This window comes from Musa acuminata, chromosome BXJ3-6, assembly GCF_036884655.1.
Source record: "Musa acuminata AAA Group cultivar baxijiao chromosome BXJ3-6, Cavendish_Baxijiao_AAA, whole genome shotgun sequence".
Taxonomy (NCBI): domain Eukaryota; kingdom Viridiplantae; phylum Streptophyta; class Magnoliopsida; order Zingiberales; family Musaceae; genus Musa; species Musa acuminata.
The window spans coordinates 2,738,604-2,761,100 of record NC_088354.1 but is presented as its reverse complement, the minus strand read 5'-3'; the positions used below and the strand labels follow the sequence as shown (position 1 = coordinate 2,761,100).

At 42.0% G+C, this 22,497-nt stretch overlaps 2 protein-coding genes across 8 annotated transcripts; one reads left to right on the top strand and one right to left on the bottom strand.

The window, feature by feature from the left end:
* Window positions 1-289: 289 nt before the first annotated feature.
* Window positions 290-9,047, bottom strand: LOC103986687 (serrate RNA effector molecule). 6 transcript variants are annotated; one of them, XR_010497679.1, is made up of 14 exons: window positions 8,576-9,047; window positions 8,381-8,469; window positions 6,593-6,647; window positions 5,435-5,509; window positions 5,191-5,265; window positions 5,037-5,084; window positions 4,715-4,783; window positions 3,829-4,635; window positions 3,695-3,743; window positions 2,757-3,013; window positions 2,476-2,670; window positions 1,552-1,788; window positions 869-1,240; window positions 290-733 (listed from the first exon to the last, which is right to left on the bottom strand). XR_010497679.1 is itself a non-coding variant. In XM_018828273.2 (13 exons), the coding sequence occupies exons 3-13, from the start codon at window positions 8,235-8,237 to the stop codon at window positions 2,158-2,160; spliced, it is 1,713 nt and encodes a 570-aa protein (XP_018683818.2). In that variant the 5' UTR covers window positions 8,238-8,306; window positions 8,381-8,469; window positions 8,576-8,604; the 3' UTR covers window positions 1,877-2,157. The 6 variants fall into 6 exon arrangements, 3 of the variants coding, with proteins under 3 accessions (XP_018683818.2, XP_009403043.2, XP_065012534.1); XR_001978813.2 differs by having other exon boundaries at window positions 1,102-1,240; XR_001978812.2 differs by having other exon boundaries at window positions 290-1,240.
* Window positions 9,048-18,708: 9,661 nt separating this feature from the next.
* On the top strand, window positions 18,709-22,497 carry LOC103986686 (protein CHLOROPLAST IMPORT APPARATUS 2-like). Of its 2 annotated transcripts, none has more exons than XM_018827170.2 (3): window positions 18,709-20,558; window positions 20,644-20,817; window positions 22,192-22,497. In XM_018827170.2, exons 1-3 carry the CDS (start codon window positions 19,527-19,529, stop codon window positions 22,249-22,251), a joined length of 1,266 nt encoding a protein of 421 aa, XP_018682715.2. In that variant the 5' UTR covers window positions 18,709-19,526; the 3' UTR covers window positions 22,252-22,497. The 2 variants fall into 2 exon arrangements, with proteins under 2 accessions (XP_018682715.2, XP_009403041.2); XM_009404766.3 differs by having other exon boundaries at window positions 18,713-20,558; window positions 20,653-20,817.

Below are 22,497 nucleotides of genomic sequence, written 5' to 3'. Positions count from 1 at the left end.
TAATGTAATCTTTGATAATACACATGTTTTAGAAAGTTCAAAAAAGGGACAATTTTTGTCGGAGCACTTTTTTTTAATTCAGAATAATTGCCTAAAAATTGGGTTGATTGCAAGAATGGTCCTCTATTATTGGTTACTATTAGTCTTTGTCCTTTTAAAAAAATTTATATAATGGATTATTTTATCTCGTTACTATATTAGTTTCCTACTTGCAAGAGTATATATGATTGGATATGCTAATCTGATTAATATCGTGTAGCATATGTGATCAACATTAATTCAATATGTGTAACGATATAAAATGTTGCCTTGACACTCAAATTTCAAAGGTGAAGAAGAACAAGCATGAGCATATGCCAACAAAAAGAAGAGGGGCCTACAAATGCAATTGCAAGACCATCGTCTCACTGAAAAGCCCATTCCAAGTCAATTGAACCAACACAGGGAACATTTGACCTCAATGAGTGAGGGGGTCCGCCACAAGCTTTACAGGTGTAAGGCTGCCTGACTTTAGTACCCACTTTGAGGGTGGCGATTCCTAACATGTCACTTTTAGTGGAACAGACATGGCCCCACACCCCTTGACATGTGTTTGCACTAAAACAAAGGCCGTGTGCGTGATTGGGACGATACCTCAGGTTGACCCATCTTGATCCTGCCCCTCCTTCTTCAGCTCATCTACCGTCAGAAGCATCCATGGAGTTGGTTCTCCAGCTTAAATTTTTGAAACCAGCTGAAACCCATCAACAAAAGCACATGATAGATACTGAGAGCCATGTTAAGAGTGTCGCTGTGTTTATTTATGATCCAAAGTCCAACTTGTATTTGATTGTCGAATCCAATTAATTATGCAAATATTCAAACTCACCTGAAATATAACTCACATTGTTGTTTCCCTACTTGGAACTTTCAAGTGGGTTGAATAGACGTGGATAGTCGGAAATAAAGGAAAAAAAAAGTAGGTAGCAGATGTCCTAACCCATCTCAAATGGATCAGATAGGTGTTAGTATAGAAAAACCACTTGTTGGCATGCCCCCCAACCATATCTTATATCAAAAGATCAGATAGGCCAGGCTGGGCTTAAAGCTTCTTTTTATTACCTTAAAGTAAACATCTTTTCGGCACAGCGGGCTCATGGACTGGGTGGCACACCAGCGCGTCGAGACGTATCCTGTGCCGGCCGAAGTAGAACAGCTCCACCGTTGGCCCACCAGTGTCGGAGGACAAGCTCGTCATGTCCTGCGACCAAGCAAATTAATTCAAGTTAGATATGGTTCGGATGAAATTTGAGAAGCTCGACCTGTGTCATCCATACATAAAAAAAAAGGAAAAGAATAACAAAAGGTTCCCAGCTAGACAAGTAAATGCAAATCATGTTGCGCTAAACATACGGTTAGATATGATAAATTTTTCTTGTCATCTTGCAACTATGACAAAAGCATACACCAGTAATATTACACGAATTTTTGAAAGGAGATGACATTTTATCTTGATATTTTTGGATCAAGCAAATACTGAAGACAAAAAGGGTTAAACTGTTGAGAAAGTACCAGGATGAGTTGCCGACCCTCGTGAAACGTCCCAACTCTTGCCCATGGATGGCACTGCTGCTTGTCATCCCGACTTAAACTTAAGACTTAGCTCGTGACTTAACTCACAAATGGGGATTTGTCATCAGGAGAGATGCCACTTCCCACTCCCAATTAGGATCCAGATCACGAGTCAAGTCTCGGGATAAGTCTTGAGTTCAAGTCGGAAATGAAATATCTTCTCCATCAGATAGATATCTGCAAGCATTTAGACAAGCCAGCAAATTGATTCAATACCTGTTAGATAACTTGGGCGGCCCACTGTCTTACTGTGTAAACATCTCACTTCTAAACATAACGCCTGAGATAAGGCTTTCTAATAAAATCTTGAAGTAACACGCATACAATCACATGATATGGCACAACAAAGACATCATTTGACAACATCGCTTCTGCCTACGGAAAACAACACTTCAAATGGATTCAAAGGACGTGTGACTCCGCTGCCAAGAAGTGGCGTGCTCTCTGAGGAAATTAAGTCACCCGCCATTGAACAGAGGTTTGGCTTCCAGTGACTCTGATCAAGGAATAAATATCATTCCAAAAGATGAAAAGGACACAAGGTAACTATAAACTCCTATAGTCTACAACGGTCACTTCATCATCTGGAGCATCAAGATCTTGGTAACTGCAAACAGAAGTTATGATCAGCTCTAATATATATATATCTTCACAAGGAAGATAGCGTGAGGTAATGGCGACATGATCCTGAAAGCAAGATTCAAGTCCAAATATTCAGAAGAAACAAAGTGCAAAGAAAAGGGAACCCTTTCCCATCAACTGTTAGGCCAAGAGAAAACACAGCTGTTGAAAAGCATTTTTGTTCTTGGGATGGACCTAGATGCAAGTAATATAACACGAACCAACACAAGGGAGGCTACCAACCTTCTTATTCGACGGGGATCATGCCGAAATGCTGAAGGTATAGGAAGAATTGGAGCTGGACCACTCACTTGTGGACCAAGCCTTCCCTTCCTACCACGAGATCCACCATTAGACTCAAATGATGATGACCCACCAGTCTCCCTCAACATGTGCATGGCAATCTCCGGTGGGGCAGGGATAAAAGGTCCTAGTGGCCTATGTATGATACAAAATGCTTTCACAGAAGATCAAATAGAAATAAAAGTTTGATGGAGGAATATCCAAAGGGAATGTTGACTCACCCAGCACCAGGAACAGGCAACAACAATGGAGGAGGAATATCCGAAGGAAATGCCCCATGCAAGCCTTGTCCACCATAAGCATCATATAGAAGTTTCTCATGATTCTCCCCCTCCAAGCTACCATTGCCATCGCGAGGGGAGTTGTCAGACCTATCATGCCTGTCATCATCTCTATCATTCCTGTCAAGATCTCTGCGATTGCCACGTTCATCTCTAAGGCGGTTATCTAACAGTGGCCTCCGTCTTTGCATTTTCACCTTCCGCAGATAAGTGCAGTGTTAAATTTATACAAAATTACAAGAATACAAAATCACAATTATAAAAATCCACATGCAAGTGACTTTCAACATATAGGCATGCAATCCTTCCCCTGGTGTAAATAAGTAGCAAAATAGCTTTACAAGAACACATAGGGCAAGCAATGAATAAAAGAATAAATTCACAAATTATAAATGGATATGTTAAACTGTTAAAATTCAAATTTTAAAGTCCAAAAAAAAAGGAAAACAGAGATTTATCATTTTTTAACTTAAGCTTGGCTTTTTTATTTTTAAAATTCCAGTTTTCTTCATTAGTGATATTTCATTTCAATAGATTTAGTTATCTTTTTGAATGAAGCCTGTTCCCCTTTGCAATCTTTTGAATGAAATCCTGATTTTTTTACCTTAAAAAAAAAACAAAATAGCAGTAGATGTGGTCCAAGTTTAGAAGATCAATGAAAACATATGCATGAAAGAAACATCCTTTTGAGTGAAGCCTGTTCCCCTTTGCAATCCTTTTAATGAAATCCTGATATTTTGACCCCAAAAAAAAACAAAATAGTAGTAGATGTGTTCCAAGTCTAGAAGATCAACAAAAACATATGCATGAATGAAACATGTTAGCATGATCATGCACAAAAGAAGTATGCTTAACCAAAAAAACAAAAAAAGACCCACCAATGCAGACTGCTGCATGACAGGTGTCCCGCCTGGTGCATTGGGATCACTGCATTGGAGACAGAAGAAAAGTGATTTAAGGTCTCTCCATTATAGCCCCAAATTTTCAGGTATGATATAAGCTAATTGCTTACTTCATATAATTTTGAAAATACAGATCCTCTCGAACTTTCGAGGTGAGCTCGATCACAAGGTCTGGGTGTTTCAGTCTAAGATGCTTATGAACATATTCGGGAGCATGGAAAAGTTTCGTGCAGCCCTTAGCTCCACATCCATACTTCCAGCCATATTTTTCATCTCGTATTTTCCTTACAAAAGGATCTAGGGCCTCGGTAGCTGCTGCATCAATCTTATCTTTGGCTGTCAATGTTTCCAAGGGATCCTGACCTTGCAATCTTGCCAGCCAAAATGAATCAAGTTTCTTCTCCCAGTCAGATCCACTAGCATTAGTTCCATCATGAGTCTTATTGTCAGCCCTAACATGTCGAAGACCCTTTAATTCAGATGTCTCAGACATGCCATAGTAATCCAATCCATGGATGCGCCACAGAAATGTGATCAAAGTATCTAACAATTCGACACCTTCAAGGCCCTTGACAGTAGTCAGGCCACGTATAATGATAATTCGCCCCATGGATCCCCCACGAGATTTCTCTGCATCCAACTTATCATGACCACTACTAGAGAGGACATTATCCTGTAGACCCTTCTCCATGTCAAGTTTACGGACCAAGGCCTGAGCTTGTTCAATGTCAGCTTGAATTCTCCGAGGCTCAGAACTGACTGGGTGTGCCTTAAGGGCAGCAGAGTGCAGATCATTTTCTTTTGCTGGCCCCTTATTGTGCCTTCTTCGTTTTCCATTAGTGTCTGCCTCATCTTCAGAGTTTGGTTCACTACCATTCCCAGATTTGCTTGTTGATGAAACTGTTACTCCAGGACCACTGATGACATAAGCAAGGGGGAAAAAATCATAGCACTATCTTTTAGAGAGCACAAATAGGACAGCGAAGAAAATCTTACAGGTCAAGTGTCCCGCTCTGCAAATCAAGCAAGAACTCCTTTGCAACAGATCTGGCCTGTTCTTTCCTCCTGTAATAGCATGCAACAAGCATTAATAACGAGTGTGAAGATAACAATAAATAGGCAGAAGCATGGAAACATTGAAACCAAGCTAGCAATAACAACTTGATGAAGAGACATGCACAAAAAAGTCATCTGTTTGAAGCATAATAAAATTGCAAGAAAGAAATCCTTCAGGTAGAACACCTCAAAAGGCATTCCAGATAAAGTAGCAACAATCTCTAATTACAGGTCAATGTAGTTTGCATATATCAAAACTCACCTTTCAATGACTGCTACCAAGTTAGTTGGATGATACTTGTCTTTCAGCCTACACCAATCAGAAGGTAAAAAACATTATATAATGTATGAGGACTTCAAATATATCACATGCATCGTCTAAACGTAATATTTAGATAAATGTAGGCATCATGTACCATTGCTCTTCTTTATGAGCTTCAAAATAAGCTCGCTTCTGCGTGGAGATGTACTCTGACCTGTACTCCTCATATCTACATGACCAGAACTACAGTTGAGTGTTCATACTAGCTAAACTAAGAAAAATCAGAAAATCAATCAATTCATTGAACTGGCCAAAAGAACAAGCTCAGTGACATCATTAACAATGCTTATAAGAAATTCCCAATTTAAGGTGACAACTATTTTCCTTTTGATATGTACCTGCGTTCAGCTTCAGCAGGAAAAATATCATCTTCAAGTTCTTGAATGAACTGCTTATATGACATCAAACCTCCCCTGTAACAAAAACTGAATAAGGTTATAACAATAAAAACATTAGAATTGGCCAATTATACATGAAGATTTGGAAGGTACCAAAAATTCCAGTAGAGATAAAAAAATTGCAAGAAACAAATGATCATAATTTAAATACAGGTTGAACTGATACATACTGATTGGTATTTACTGGTCTGACCAAGCACCAATCATGGATCATACATCTTGAGACCACTTGGTTACCCATTTTTTATCATCTTTTTCCATAACACTGGATGGCACAGGTCAGTATACCAGTTCGTTCTTTGGAACAGTAACGGTTCAAAAGGTTGTCAACACTGATACTGGACAGATATCTAATAGCTTGCATATCATACAAAATACTGACTGACAAGATCAGAAGTTCATCAACATGGGGAACAGAGGCGGTTGGAGATATATTAGAGAGGGAGAAAGATAGAAAGGGAAAGAGAGAGGTGGGGCAATAGATGGATGACAATTAGGCAACAAAAAAATTTCAGTACCTTGGTCAAAGTGTTGTAGCAATAGATAGATGATTTTTTTTTCTTTTGATCATAGCATACCATTACAGAACGATTCTTTCTCATGATCTAAACAATTAGGTTAGAGGAAAAATAAAGAAAGTTGCAGCTTGCAACACCAAAATATTTATCAAGACACGATTATAAACAACTAATTTGTGTGGCTATAGCATCACTTATCAGGAAGTTCCCAGCTTCTTGGTCAGCTCCTTAAATAACAAAACAATGTCAGCAAAAAGGAACCACTAAGGAACCAAGAAGAATGGAACAATAGGTACAGATATCAGCATATAATACTAAATGATACCAACAGATAAACATCACTATGTAGGTTTACTATCTTTTTAGGTTGCAAAACACTTGTATTCTAAGATAATTGCAAGTCAAAATGAATGTGTCTATGCCTAAAGAATATCAACAAGAAAAATCTATCTATTACACAACAAAAAAGAGACTTTTATTGGAACAACATGACAATAAAAAAAAATAAACCTTAGTTAAATTAGTAATAGGGACCACAACAAAGCAATTAAACTGCACTAAAAGAAGGAAAACTACAAACCTTTGAATAACCTCAGGGCCATCACCATAATCACCATATCCTATATCAGGCCAATCTGACAAATATCACAAGAAGAATCCTAGAATTTCAGAAACTAATCAGCACAAAAAGGATCAGACAGAATGAATAAGCTCTACTGTAAGGTATCTTCATATAATTACTAAATCAATTTAATTTATTTCAAGATACCGTGAACTAGCAAATACAACTTATTTTACATAAATGCTTGTAACAAGAGGCGCATGCATGAGCACTCAGGACAAGAGAACCTTCAATATGGTAACTATTTCACATGAAATCTAAAGCAGATGCGGAAACCACTGAGTTTGATGAAGCTTGCAGCTTTGACAAGTTTGGTTCACATTTGAAAACTAAATCCAATCTACCAAACACCAATGTTAACCTATAATGATGAGCATATCCAAGAGTGGAAAAATTAGCAATTCATATAGCAATTGGTAAGAATGCCATGTCCTAAATCCAAGATATGAATTTACAGATCAAACTTTGAACCAACAAACCAAGACAAGATAAGCTTACATTTAACAAAGCTGTCTTTAAATTGATCCGCCTAAATTCTGGGATTGAGCTAGCCTTCTAAAAAATAAGTTCTCCTTGATAAATATTAAATCAAGCTACACATGGCTTGCAGTTAAAATGTAATGAATGCTTGATGCAATTTACAATTGAGACTGAGTTCACCAGAGGTTGAATTGGACCTAAAATTTGCCATTTGAGTCCAAATGAGTCATAATCAGTTTAAGTTCAATCAAGTCAGTTGAGAGTCTTGAATAATATGTGATAACAAAATGTAGGTAGTTGATTTTTCTTTCGTCAAACAGTATGATGAAATCTCCATGATCAAATTACTTGTCAAACTAATTAATTTTCAATTTTAAGCTTTGGCCACCTCGATACCTTGTCACCATAACATTATAGATCTTAAAAGTCCTATCTAACAACAAATTTGACAAGGATTTAATGTATACCATTATTATTTAATTGCCTCTTTCTTCTAACAGATGAAACCTGGTTTATATTTATTGCCTATAGTTGACCAAAAAACAAAAAAACTAAGATCCAGTGTTCTTACATCTCCATCTACATAACTGCTTCGGATCAGCTAACCTCTCATTTGATTGTTGTAATTTGACTCTTCGAATAAGCATTGCTCCTTAAGTTCCAAGTCACTATAAGCTAAAATTTACATGTTACAAGAAAATAATTTTGTCACAGCCTATAACAATGTTGATAGCAGTGATTGCAAATTGATAACAGCTGCTTCTATACAGCTATGTTGCAGGAGCATTAGCAGAAGCAATTGCAGCAATAACAACTACACCTTATGTCCCATAGTCCTAATACCTATACAGCAAGCAATCCACAACCCATGAATGACCCAAATCCAGCACAATTGTTCTAGTCATGAAACTTAGTAACAATATCATACTATACTTTCCAGAAGAAATAGAATTAAAAACTTTCACCATTTTTCCTCCTAATACAGCAGTACACATCTTATCAAACTTAAATAGCTTAAATTCATAAAGTTTGCACCAAAACCTTGTTAAATAAGCCTATAAAATGTAAGAATTACATTATGTATGGATAACTTCTTTAGACCTGTAAAATGCCAATCCTTCATGGATGAACACCTATAAGGAACTTCTCAATATGAATTCCTCAAAAGCTTGTCCTTATATAGAAGGGAGTCCTAAAGTATAGTACATTATTAGCATATCTTCAATTCCATAACCAGAAACCAAGAAATGCTGCATGAACAATTACCAGATGGGCGATTTGTATAGCGACCATGAGACCTCTCGTCTCTGTACCAACCTCTACGATTGTATCCACCACCATAATCATAGCCATATCTATAATTATGAGCAAATCATAGCATCTTAATAGAGCCCCACACAGGTAATCTGACCACCGGAGCTTGCGAATTGACACTAAAGGAAAAAAGAATCTGTCGCTCACCTTCTGTCATCCGGTCCATAACCACCTCTCGGGCTACCTCGACGCCGGTCATATCCACCGTCATCCCTCCTAGCTCGCTTAAATGGCCCAGGCGGAGGGGACCGGCGGGGAGGCGAATGTCGGCGGTCACGGTACGTCGGTGGGCTCGGGCTGCTCCGCCTACGGTACTCCCGATCCTTGTCGTCCCTCGGCGGCCCCAGAGGCGGAGGCGGGGGAAGCGGCGGTGAGCGGTTCCTCGGATCGTGGGGATCATCCCGCCGGCTCGGGGGCCAATCGTCCCTCCGCTCCCTCGAATCCCTGTCCCTCCTCCTCGGAGGCGGTGGCGGCGGGGAGGAGGACCCGTCGCCAGGGCTCTCGCGTGGTTCCGGCTGGCGATCCCGCCCTCGATCTAGCGTTTCGGCGGGCGCGTCGACGACCTCCGCCATGGAGGGGGAGGGGCCGATCGATCTGGTATCCGAAAACCTAGAAAATTTGGAGCCTTTAGTGGCTAACGTGGAGCCTCGTTGGTGACGCGCGGACCCCCAATCCGCGAATCGGATCCATGTAAGCTCCGAACCCGAGACATTTATGAACCCGAAACAAGTAATTCATAAAATTTAAGTCACGTTCAGGTCGAACACAAGATTTATGCACATCAGCTGAAAGATTACATGATTTGCTCTCTCATAAAACCTATAGGATCATATTATTTCATCATAATAGATTATTATGTTTGTATACGGAGATATAATGCGAAGATAACTACCCAAAAGTTAGAGTTATTGAGTACCTTTATTGAAAATGGAAGGCCCAAGAAATTAAAAATATAGACACAACGATAGTTGACTGGCACCTCGGAGTCGATGCCACACACGCACATGGTACGATCTCAAGAGAGACGCAACTGGCTCGGTAACGACACGTGGCCATGCCTATGCCGCCCAAAATCATATAAGGTGGCATCGCGCTACGTGAAATAATACGGAGCGACTCGCGCCGTCCGAAGCATACGGACTAGCCGCCTGAAGTATCGACGATCATTAACGACCTATATACAATCAACCTCCTGCGACAAGTATAATGTCGACGCCCTGGTCGGTGCTAGGGGATCAGACCTTAAACACTCAACAATACTTAAAAAACTAACTTAAGCTTTGGAGGAGTCAGTCATGAATCCCCCTCCCTACATCGACATATTGTGCAGAAAGGTAATGCCGAAGAGGCAATTCGAGCTCCACCTTGGGTCGGCCCAGGAGACATTGGCCCTCGACCTGACGTGCAGCCTCGTTCCAGATCCAACTGCGGCTGGTAGATCAGCACTTAGACGAGGTCCAAAGGGAATTCCACAAGTCCAAGGAAAAACTTAGGGAAAGCACCTCGGCAAGGTCCCCCCCCCCCTTTCGTCCAGAAAATTCAAAACAAGCCCATCCCTCTCAACTTCGACCTCCCGATATTGGAGGCCTATGATAGTGGCTCTGATCCAATAAAAGCATGTCATCGCCTTTAGGGCCCATATGGCCCTGTATGTCACCTTCGACGCCTTGATGTGTCGGGCGTTTCCTACCACCCTCCGAGGCTCGACTCGAGTGTGGTACAATCGACTGAGGTCGTCTTCGATCTCGTCTTTTAACCAGCTTGCAAGGGAATTCAAGCTCCTAGCCAACGTGTAGCCCAAGCCGTCCACGATAATCCTCCTTGGGTTAAGCCAGAAGGAGGATGAGTCTCTTTCCCTCTTTATCATGTACTTCGCTAGGGAAATTCAAGGGGCTCCTAACGCCTACCCCTCATTAGTCATTCAAGTATTCATGATGGGCCTGCAGTCCACAACATTCTTTTGGTCATTGGTCAACAGGTAGCCAACGACCATCCCCAAGATGCTCCAACAGACTAATCAGTACGTTGTTACTGAGGCGCTAATGCCAAGAAGGTATAAGGAGTCATGCAAAAGGCCCCGCACGGAGCAGCCCCGAGGCTCATCCTCGGGACCACCTGGAGGAAGCTCGACAAACCCGATTCGTCACTCCCAAGGCCCCTCTACCACCCTTAAACACGTCTAGAATGTAGATTTTTCTCCAAATCAGGGAGAAAGGGCTCTTAAAGGAGCCCAACCCATTGGAAGACTAACAACGCTCAACTAATTTTTGTCTCGGTCAGGCAGCAAATGCCTCCCTTTCTTCCAAATTCTAAAGTGCTCCAAGGACTTTGTGTGGACCCCCAAATGTGAGGAAGCCTTCAAAAAGTTGAAGGCGCACCTCACCCAACTACCTCAACTCACCATTGTCGTCCCGGGTGAATCGTTCAATTTGTACCTCATGGTCTCCAACCATACAATTAGTTCAGTGCTAGTATGATAGGACATGAGAACACAGTGGCTCATCTATTATGCCAGTCACGTCCTGAGCGGACCCAAGGAGTAATACCCCCACCCTATCAAGATACTGGCACTAGCCCTAATGCAAGCAGTAAGGAAGCTATGCTTGTACTTCCAAGCCCACATGATAAAGGTGGTCACTGACCAACCACTTCAGCAAATCTTCTCCAAGTTCAACATTTCTAGCCGGATGCTCAAGTGGTCGGTTGAACTCAAAGAATTCGACATCCAATACCTCCCGAGGACTGCCATCAAACCCCAAGCATTGGACGACTTCATTTTTGAGCTGGCCCCCATAAAGGAAGCCGATGGTCAAGGACACACCAATGAGAGATGGACCTTCTATGTCAATGGGTCAACCATCATAGAAAAAGGAGCAGGGCTCGTCCTATAGGGACTGAACAACCAATTGTACGAGCACGCCTTTTGCTACGAGTTCAAAGCCACCAACAACGAAGTTGAGTATGAGACACTATTGTCAGGGCTCTGACTCTAAGAGTTACATGTGAAAGAGCTAGAAGTCTTCAACGACTCATAGTTGGTAGTAAGCCACATCAATGGAAGCTACGAGACCCGAGATGTGACTGGCGAAGTACTTGGCCGAAGTACGCCGACTCGCAAGTTGCTTCCTCTATCTCTCGGTGACAAGAGTCCCTCGGGCGAAGAACACAAAGGACGATGCATTAGCCAAGTTGGCTTTTTGTGCGAGGAATGAAGGGACGGCTCTTGAGGATCGATACACTTGCCTCCCGAATCATCGTGACCCAATACATCGCCGAAGTAGAAACCACACTGAATTGGATGGAGGAGATCCTCCGCTACAAGAAGGATGGGACATTACCGGTTGACCAAGCTGCATCTTGTCGACTTAGATGCTCCCAAGCCTTGTACTATGAAATCAACAGCCAGTTGTATCGTAGATCCTTCAGCCAAACTCTCCTTCGATTCCTAACGCCTCCGGAAGTCGAGATGGTATTGGTCGAGGTCTATGAAGGCCTCTACAAGGAGTGCATCAACGGACGAACCTTGGCCTTCAAGATCCTCAGGCGGGGCTATTATTGGTTGACCATGCACTGGGATACTATAGCCGACGTGCAACGATGTCAATAATTGCAAAAGCATGCTTGGATACAACATCAACCCATAGTTCCTCGACCCCAATCGATAGCGCTTGGCCCTTCGCACAATGGGGAACGGATCTCCTCGGCCCTTTTCCTCCTGCCTCAGGATAGCGAAGGTTCTTTATAGTCAGGGTTGACTACTTAACAAAGTGGGTGGAAGCTAAACCACTAGCGTCCATCTCAAAAAAAATAGGTGGAAGGGTTCGTCTAGAAGAACATAATCATGTGATTCGACATATTGAGGGTGATCATCACCGACAACGAAGCCCAGTTCAATAACTCTATATTCAAGGAATTCTGCCAATTTTACACGATCCAGCTAAGGTTCAGCTCGGTGACACATGATTAGACCCAATAGCTTGGCCAATGTGACTAACTGAGCCATATTGGAAAGTCTAAAGAGAAGGGTTGTCGGGGCTTACGACACTTGAGTCGACAAACTTTAGAGTATCCTATGGGCATCTCAAACTACTCCCAAAATCGCCTCGAGCGAATCATCGTTTAGTCTAATGTTCGGCACCAAGGAAATACTCTCGCTTGAGATAGTCTTCCCGACCCTTCAGATTGAGAACTTCGAAGAAAGCACATCGGAAGAAGGGCTCCGAGCTAACCGTGACCTCGTCGATGAATGAAGAGTCGAGGCACACCTCCACACCTTAGTGTACAAAAAAGCTGTGGCGAGACTTCACGACCAAAAGGTTCACCCCCACCAGATTAAGTTCGGTGATCTCGTCCTACGCAAGACCGAGATTAGTGACCCTATTCGAGCCTCGACTGCCTCACGACATTAGAAGGCCCTTATCGGGTGATCGACATGGGCTGAGACGAAACTTGCTGCCTCACAACATTAGAAGGAAGTCGATTGCCAAGGACTTGGCACATATTCAACCTAAAGAAGTTCTACGCGTAGGCCCGAGTTCCTAGCCCCGATGATTCTCCTAAACCACCTTGAGCAGATGATCGAAGTCATCCATCGACGATTCTCCTAAACCACCTCAAGCAGACAACCGAAGTCATCCACTGATGATTCTCCTAAACCACCTTAGGTAGACAATCAAAGTCATCCACTGATGATGCTCCAAAACCACGTCGGTCCGACGATCGAAGAATCATCTGCCAAGATTGCACTAGCTAACTTATAGACAATCCAACACTGTGAACTCAGCTGGTCGAGCGACAAAAGAAAGAACTTCATAAAAGGTTTTTTCATTGATGAAAGAAGAATACATTTTTTGACTGATCGAGACTTTATAGTCAAAAACAAAACTCAACCCGTTACAACAAAAATAAAAGGAAAAGACCAAGAGGGCAATCGGTTCCCTATGAAGCCGGAGGCGACAACTTGGGGCTATTGTCGAAGAGCACCTCGTTGTCCATCGGCACGTCTTGGTCCTTAGGGAGGTCGGCAAATGGGTCCACCTCGACCTCGAGGTTAGGATACCTCACCTAGAAGCACCCGAGGGCAACCAAGTACTTGTATTGGTAGGTAACTTGTCCCGACCTTTGGAGCCCAAGCTTGAACCCGTTTGACTCCTTGCACTAGGAGATGGTCTCTTTTGCCCTCTCAGGCACTAGGTGGTACTCCTTGGCCAAAAGACCCGCTACAGCGGACATGTGCCCAAGTCATGCACCTCGGCCAAGTAAGGCCCGCTAAGGCGGAGCCTATGCTTGAGTCGGGCACCTTGGCCAAGGAAGACTTGTTATGGCGAACATATGCCCGAGTCATGCATCTCGGCTAATCAAGGCCACTAAGGCGAAGCCTACGCCCGAGTCGTGCACCTCGACCAGAAAAGGCCCGCTACAACAGACATGTGCCCGAGTCGTGCACCTCAACCAAGCAAGACCCACTAAGGCTGAGCTTGTCGTCAAGTTGTGCACCTCGGCCAAGAAAGGCCCGTTGAGGTGGAGCTTATACCTGAGTCATGCACCTCGACTAGAAGACCTGCTAGGATTGACATATGCCTGAGTCATGCATCACGGCCAAGCAAGGCTTGCTAAGGCAGATCCTGTGCCCAAGTGATGCACCTTGGCCAAAGAAGACCTGCTACGATGAATATGTGCCCGAGTCGTGCACCTCGACAGAAGACCTATTACGACGAACATATGCCCAAGTTGTGCACCTCGACTAAGCAAGGCCCGTTAAGGTGAAGTTTGTGCCCGAGTCATGCACTTCAACCAAGGAAGACCGGCTATGGCGGGCATGTGCCTGAGTCGTGCACCTTGACCAAGGAGACCCGCTATGGTGGAGCAGAAGCTCGAGTCGTCCGACTTGGCCAAGGGAGACCCGCTATGGCGGGACAAGCGCTCGAGTCGTGCAGCCTGGAAGAGCATAGGACTTACTATGACAAGCCCAGGAAATGGAGACGAGTCACCCGACCCGAGAAAGGCCTACCACGACGAATCGCACTCACCTAAAGGCACCATGGATCCGACTGAGAAGTAGGGACCCCGATTACCCGTAGTGCAAAAGGATGTACCTCGAGCCCCCTTACGAGGAACTCGATGCACGCCTTTGGGGGAGAGAAAATGATAAGGAATATTCTGGTACAGCCCACATGACGACAGTTGGCGACCACCTTGGAGTCGACGTGGTGCATATGCACGGTATGATCTCAAGAGTAACGCGGTTAGCTCGATAGCGGCGCGTGGTCATGCCCACGCCACCCGAAATCGTAAAGGGGGTGTCTCACAACGTGGAACCATACAGATCGACCTGCACCGTCCGAACCATACGGATCGATCGCCTGGAGCATCGACAACCATTAATGTCCTGCATACGACCAACCCCCTGCAACAGTTATAAATGTCAATCCCTTGGCCAATGTTAGAGGATCGGACCTCGAACGCTCCAAATACTCCAAATTTTAACTTAAGCTTTGGAGAGTTCGAATCAAGAATCCCCCTCCCAACATTGACCTATTGTGCAGGAAAGCGATGCCAAAGAGAATCCAGGCTCCACCTTGGGTCGGCTCAGGAGACACCAGCCCCCGACCCGACATTCTCATCTTTGTCTTGGACACCTACGTGGACGCTCTAGCGCAATCGGGACTGAACCAAATGATACCGACCCCCATGACACGACATAAAGGACCACAACAGGTTTAAATTATGTCACTAATCTATATTAAAAGTTTCCAAAGGTGTATAAAACCTTGTTAGAGATACATCATTCAATACCCAGAGTGACATGCTGGTCTCAATGATGGTTTGATGGTCAATACAATTTTTTATATCCCAAACCATTTAAATATGAAATATCTTTGACTTACCATTCTTATTAGTCTGTATTTAAGTGGTAATAATCATGGTTTTGAACAATAATTAAGTCTATACCAAAAACTTAAAACTGTATTAGAAAACCAGAATAGTAGGAAATGATTTAGTTTGATTTGACAAACTGCTTAGCTATAGTTTATGGATTTGATTTGTTTTCATCTATGAATCTGATGAAACTGGACAAATGTACAGTCCTCCTACCAAATCTTCATATGGAAAAAGCATATCTAGGAAAAGGTTTGTCATTGCATGAGCAGGAAAAGTTTACATGGACCACATACCATCTTTGGACAAACCATGGTGACCCATCCCCTTAACTTTGCCCTTTTCCTATGCAGATGATGCAGAGATGCTGGTAAAACTGCAAGAAGTCCCTCCTCCAGTTTAGCTTGTGCTTTGATGGGGCCACTGCAGCTGCAATTTGGCATTGGCAGGAAGACAGACCTGAAAACTTATTCACATCTCATTAGGTTTTATAACTCTAGTTTCTGCAAAAGCAATCAAGCAGAGTTCCTCACCTTCTGGAAAATGCAACTCTAAGTCTATCAAAACAGTAGAATTTTTGCAGCTAAAGAATGAGAGATAAAAACCATGTTAAATTTTCTTCAGATGTTCAGCCTCACATTTGGTCAGTCTAATTCGATTACCACTGATAGTTTATTGCCTATGTCCGATGACAATTAGGACAGCACAGAGAATCCATGGCCACAGAAGAAGATATTCAGATAAGAAGAGTAAAATGAGAAGATCTGGAGGGATTTTGTTATGAAAAGGGTCAATATTTTTTTTTTTTTTCAAATGATGTCGAAGGTAATTGAAAATGGACATCAGATCAACATAAACGTGTCAGTTCTGAGGACCTTAAAAGTTCAAGTCTCATGGCTTGGAAGGTGATAAGGTAAGAAATTGGCTTGTGACACAGACATTGGAGCCTTCTTCTACCAAGTAATAAATAGATTTTGTATGTTCTTGGACCAAAGTAAAGATCAGACTTCAGTTCATGCAGAATGGAGTAGCCTCATTAAGTACGGAATTGATACTTCATGGTTGAAGAGAGTATCTGTTAATTTTGAAGCTAATAGACTTCCACCAGAGAAAGTAGAAACAGTACATGACTGAAATGGGAATATTATTGTCCTTCAGAGGTTTAGATGCCTCTTTCTTGATGGGCACAAACTTTATGATGATCGGTCCCCCAACCTTCTCTCTCTCTCAAGTATCATGTGAAGGAAGGACTCTCCACAGCCTCTTTATCCATATCAAGAGGCCATAACACCTCCAGATCATCCAATGAAGGGATAAGGCACACCAGGTCAGAGGGGTGTAGTGTTCTGGTAAAGGGATAAAGGCACCTGAGGAATGGTTTTAGATGTCAAGCTTTTTCACTATTTGTTCTGAATTCATGCAAAATGATCAACCATGCTGAATCCTAGTGCCTTCAAGAACCATTTTAAGGATGCAGATGTTGCATCGGTGATGATATCTTCTTAATCTAGATATACAACTCAAGCTCACATACAAAGATGTTAAACTCAGAAACTGGTAATAGTTTGAGATCAAATGCTACTGACCAGTTTAGTGCAACCAAATCATTCTGGAGATGATCACTAACTTTGTCTGGTGGGCATGTTACCACCTAGTGCAAAAATCACCACTGCTAGTGCGAAAAATGAAAAGGAAAGGAGAAGGAAGAGAAAAAAAAAGCTTATTTCTTTTGTCTGCAAATCTTCCTAGTTCCTCAAAATATCAGGACAAGGAAAAGATATTTGACAGAGTACTCAAAGTAATATCCTCTTCTCAGTTTCTATAAAGATCCTAGACATCCAAATCATGCAAGCAATCCTTGTAGAAGCTCTCAGACCTTAGCTAAAATATCACTTGAGGTGAAAAGCTTCACATCATTGGTGACTGAACACAGGACACCAACGTAGGAGTGAAATGTACCACACACTAAATGCAGAAGCGAGGCCAAACTGCTCGAATCATTGACGTCTCCTTGTTAGATCCGAAGAGAGACATGCCCTCAGCCTCATCTGGATTCACGAGGTGACCTGAGGGCCAACAAAGCTCATGACTTGTAGGCCCCAAAATCTACTGCAGCCAATGGAAGAGAGCCATGTCAACAGATAGCAATGCCCTCAACAAAGGTCAGGATGGTGTAAGATGATGGCTTCAGAAATCCCCAAGGAGGGGAGCTGACAGAACTAACCCTGGCTTTGAGGAAACTACTGCTATGTGTTACAAGTGGGACTAATTTGAATTGCATGGAAAGACCAAAGAACACTTGCTTGAATCAAATGTTCACAGATATAACCTCTCAGTATTCTTACTTCTTATTATGTCAATAGATCATATATTTTCGGCACCATATCTTTGAGATGTCTGATTGGCACTTAATTATGCTCTTTTGTAAAAAATAAACGATAATGAAATTTGTTTATGTTGATCCCTGAAAGATTATATTTTAATTAATCATACAATATAATATATTAGTAATAATTTGTTGATCCCTGAAAGATGAAATTTGTTTCTGAAAGTTTATGAAATTTGTTTGTGCACTTGGTACACCCATATAATATATTAGCAATAATTTGAGATTTGACTTGTGAATAATTTGAATCTGGATTGACAGAGAAGATAATAAAGAAGATAATAAAAACTAAAAGAATCTGAAATTGAAGTACTGTTATAATCAGATATATAGCAGCATTTTGGATTATCATAGGTTACCTGGATGTGTGTTGGATATTCTGAGACTTCTGTGAGGTTCCCTCATTATCTTTGAATCTTCCTTCAATTTTGAGTCCTATAAATTTGATACGTACCACTATGCATCTGTCACCAAAAAAAAAGAGAAACAAAGCACAATTAACATCAAGAACAATGAATGTTATCTGCTATCAATGCATCTTATGTCAATACTACAAGTTGAACTATGGAATCATTTTCTTATAATGTTTGATCCTAAATTTGACACAGTATAAACAACACTGTGAACAGGAACTAGCATATGATGCAAAGCTGAAACTAAATTTGGAGCAAACAAGAGCTGAAATGTTAATGGAAAAGGAGTTTATTTGACATCACCAAGCAAAAATCTGCACAAAGAGATAGTGACCTGACCACAAACTATATTTCCACATACAAATCTGCTGCCATTGCTGGCCTTCTCAAAATGGTTTTTCTTAATCATTGTTATACTGCATTATAAACTAGGTAAGACACAACTTTCTAACAGGCATTTCTTCAGCAATTTGTCATGCACCAAAAGTGCACACTAATTTATGGAGCAGTGGCAGTGACATTGGAGCCACTCAGTGTGAGGGGGCATAAGAGTCACAGCACAACATGAAAATCATTCCACAACACCACCAAATCACCAATGGAGGAGCAGACAACAGAGAGAGCGAGACCTGCAGTGGTCCAACCGAACATGGATGATAGACTGTTGTCGCTTCCCTTCTTGCTAGGTTTCTAAAGCGCCTCTCCGCTCCCCCCCACCCTCTAGAATCCCTTCACGCGCTGCCTTCATCGTCTCCAATCCGTTCTCAGGCTCTTCAGATCCAATCTTCTGTAGATTCTGGGAAGCAGGACCTGTCCCTGTTTTGTTCTCTGAAATAAGAGTCCTCTGTAACATTTGAATCGACTTCCGTTCTCGTTAGGTGCTTGAGAAAAGGAAGCATTTTATGGACTCTCTTCGGTTTCGATTCGATTACCTTCTTCCCGAATGAAAATTTCGGTTCTAGGACGGGCGGTGGAGCAAAGCTTCAAGCTTTGGAGTCGTCAGAATCGAAAGTTTGGATTTTGGCCTGCAACGAATTGAGTTCATCAGTTCATCAGCTGCTGGTCGTTTCTCCCTTCATCCAAAGAATGGATCTTTGCTGCAGCAAAGAATTCAATCTGGATTTTTGGATTCCATCTTCTTGTTTTGGTTTGGGATTCAGGTCAATTACTTGATTCCCTTTCTGCTAAAGGGTTTAGGGGTTTTGGTCGCTTCACAATCTTGCTTCTGTTCTTCATTCCCTTGTCATCTCTGTCGGATGCTGGACATTTTCTGTCTGAATGTTCTAATAGAGGAGCAGAATTCCGTAAAGGTTTAGGGTTTTAGGAGTAGATTTTGGTTGTTTTCGGTCTCAGACTCATCTGAAGCATAGAATTCTGAGGCTTGTAGGTTGTACAATTGCATCGTTTTCTTCGAGCTACCATGTCGTCGTGCCTCGGCGGCGGCGGTGGCCGGGCCTACGGCTTCGACCTCGACATCGTCAAGCCATCGTCTCCGTCGTCGGGCCGCTCGTCGGACTCTTCCTCGCCTTCTTCCACCCTCTCCGAATCGAGCAACACAATCTCCATCAAGAGGGCGGCGAGAACTCCGCGGAAGAGACCCAATCAGACCTACAATGAGGCCGCCGCGCTCCTCTCCACCATCTACCCCAACATCTTCTCCACCAAGAGCCTAAAGAAGCTGTCCAAGAACCCTCGAACTTTTGCCTCCTTCCCTGAATCCTCCGACCTCCTGCCGCCCTTCCCGGTCCTCGGCGACGCCGGCTTCCTAATCGACAAGATTCAGCCCGAGAAACCCGCCGCCGTACGCGTCGAGCTCAAGCTTAAGGTTCCGTTCGAGAAGGAGTGCACGAGCCCAGTGAGCAACGTCTCCTGGGAGCCTAACTCCCCGAACCCCTTCGACGATGATGACGACTTCGACGCGGAGTGCATTCTCGATCAGGAGGTCGAAGCGGGCATCGACAGCATAATGGGCAACCTCAACACGAACACTCCCACCGACGACGACACAAGTGAGGGATCGAATCACTCCAATTCCGGCATCAATCCTTTGCTTCGGAGTCTCATCGGATGCAAAATGGGCGGCAAGTTCGAGCTCGGCCTCGGGTTCAGGCTCAGAAGAAACTTGCAGCGAGCGCTGAGGAACAGGGATGAGGGCTACTGGTGGAGGTCTCCAACAGTACCAGTTCGAGACATCACTCCAGATATCAACCCGTCGACGGCTACGGCCACGGTGACGCCGCCGGCTTTGGAGAAGAAGAAGAAGAAGGTGGACAAGGAGGAAGTGGATGGCACGAAGAATTCCGCAAGCGCTACTCCCAACCCACCGCAGGAAAAGCTGAAGGCTTCTCTGGGGCTCAAACTGAGCCACGAGGAGGTCATCAATGCATGGTCTGACAGCGGCTCCATCTTCTCAGACGGCCCTGACTCGCCGAATTCATCCGCCGACGCTCTCGTAAGCATCATGTCTCCATCTTTATCAGTTCAAATCACTCGAATTCTCTCTCTCCGAGGACTGCTCCGCTCATCCTGGCGGTCAGGTTTCGCAGGCCAGGTTGGCTGACATCGATCTCTTTCTTGACGCGGCGGGCGTCGGCGGAGTCAGGGAGGCGAGCGTTCTGAGGTACAAGGAGAAGCGGAGGAGCCGACTGTTCTCGAAAATGATCCGGTACCAAGTGCGGAAAACGAACGCCGACCGGCGGCCCAGGATGAAGGCAAGCTCGAGACTTTTATCTCTCCTCTTTCAGGATTTTAAGTATTATGTTTTAGAAGTTTTTTTTTCTTTTTCTTTTTTAAATAAAATAATTAAATTTAAAATAAATAAAATAAAATTATTTATATCTATAAATAAATGATGTCTACATCCACTCATATGTAAGTGTTTAGGTTTACAGGCTCAAATCAAATAGTAGTTTAAGATCCTCTAAATATTTTTGTTTATTATTATTATTATTATTATTTACTTTCGTTTTAATTTTTTCTTTTATTTAGTTTGATTTTAGACTAGTAATACCTTTTTATTACTATTTAAAATTTGATTACACTTACATATGATCACTTCCTATTTATATTTTAATATCTTTAGGATAATCTTTTTTAACTATAAATTACAATAGTGGTAGATTTGATATTTAAAATTTTAATTAATTATAAGATATGATATTTATAGTCTTACCTCATAGAGAAATATCTATAGGAATTGAGATGTCGTAAAGAGAGGAAGGACACAACTAGAAATCACTTTTAGTTATGTTTTTTACATATTTCTGTTTGCATCTTATGTAGTAAAAAACACCAATCAATCTCAAAAATGTATATGATTAAGATGTTTAATCGAATATATTTACTATTACATTAACAAACCAATTATTTTACGGTGTGACAATCAAAATATCTTAAAATTGACTATAAATCTAAGTTATCATGCAAGAACTAAATATATTAAATCTTTCTCCAAAGGCTCGTTTGAAGATGTTCGAAGTGGGATTTATCTTAAAAAATATGGAGTGTTATTATTTAAAGTATTGTCTTTTGAAAGATTTTAGATTTTTATCTTTTATCATTTAAATAAGTTATTAGATAGAATTTTAAAGAGAAAAGTCTCTTGGTTTAAATTGTTATTTTACTTCTATAAATAGATATCATCTACATATATAAATTCATCTAAGTTTTTTGAGCTCCTTAATATGTTGAAAGATGAGTGAATTCTCTATGTTAGTGAGACCAGAGAGAAAAGAATGACAAAAAAATTTCTTAAGGACAAGGGCAAAGGTAAATCGGGTAAAGTAATGGTTACTAAGAAAGAAAGACCCAACAAAGGATAAAGACCAGTATTTTCATTACGATAAAAATGGACGAGGAACTACAAAAAATACCTTACAGAAAGGACAGGACGATACCGAAGTTGAGAGATCCTATAAATATTTTTTTAAAAAAAATATAATTTTATTTTAAAATGTTTATATTAATTTTTTCTTCTTTTATTTGGTTTGATGGTGGACTGACTAATAGTATCTTTCTTACTATTATTTGAAAATTGATTATTACACTTACGCTTGATCTCTTTCCAACCACTGCTGTTCTTGCAGGGTCGCTTTGTGAGGAGGCCATCCCTTCTCCAGCAAGCGATAGAGGAAGAGCGGCAGTGAAAACCATAGTTGCAGAAGACATCAAGGTTTTTGTTCCATCTTAAAGCTTCCGAGTGTTGTTTAGGATGAGTTAGAATTTGAGACATCCAAACATAATGAGATTTTGTCCGGAGAATCTTAATTTTTTTTTCCCTATGTTCCGTTTCCTTTTTCTTCTCATCATTTGACTTTATGTCAATGTAATGTGGAAGGTCAAAGTGCTAATAAGATTCTCCGGCATCAAGGAGAGGTATCTTAGGCCTTTAA

Coding starts and splice junctions, on each gene's coding strand:
- LOC103986687 (XM_009404768.3), bottom strand. CDS start 9,000: ATGGCGGAGGTCGTCGACGCGCCCGCCGAAACGCTAGATCGAGGGCGG. Junction 5,510..6,592: donor GGCCCTGAGGTTATTCAAAG/GTTTGTAGTTTT, acceptor TTTTTGTTACAG/GGGAGGTTTGATGTCATATA. Junction 3,744..3,828: donor TATTTTCAAAATTATATGAA/GTAAGCAATTAG, acceptor TCTCCAATGCAG/TGATCCCAATGCACCAGGCG.
- LOC103986686 (XM_018827170.2), top strand. CDS start 19,527: ATGTCGTCGTGCCTCGGCGGCGGCGGTGGCCGGGCCTACGGCTTCGAC. Junction 20,559..20,643: donor ATTCATCCGCCGACGCTCTC/GTAAGCATCATG, acceptor CCTGGCGGTCAG/GTTTCGCAGGCCAGGTTGGC. Junction 20,818..22,191: donor ACCGGCGGCCCAGGATGAAG/GCAAGCTCGAGA, acceptor CTGTTCTTGCAG/GGTCGCTTTGTGAGGAGGCC.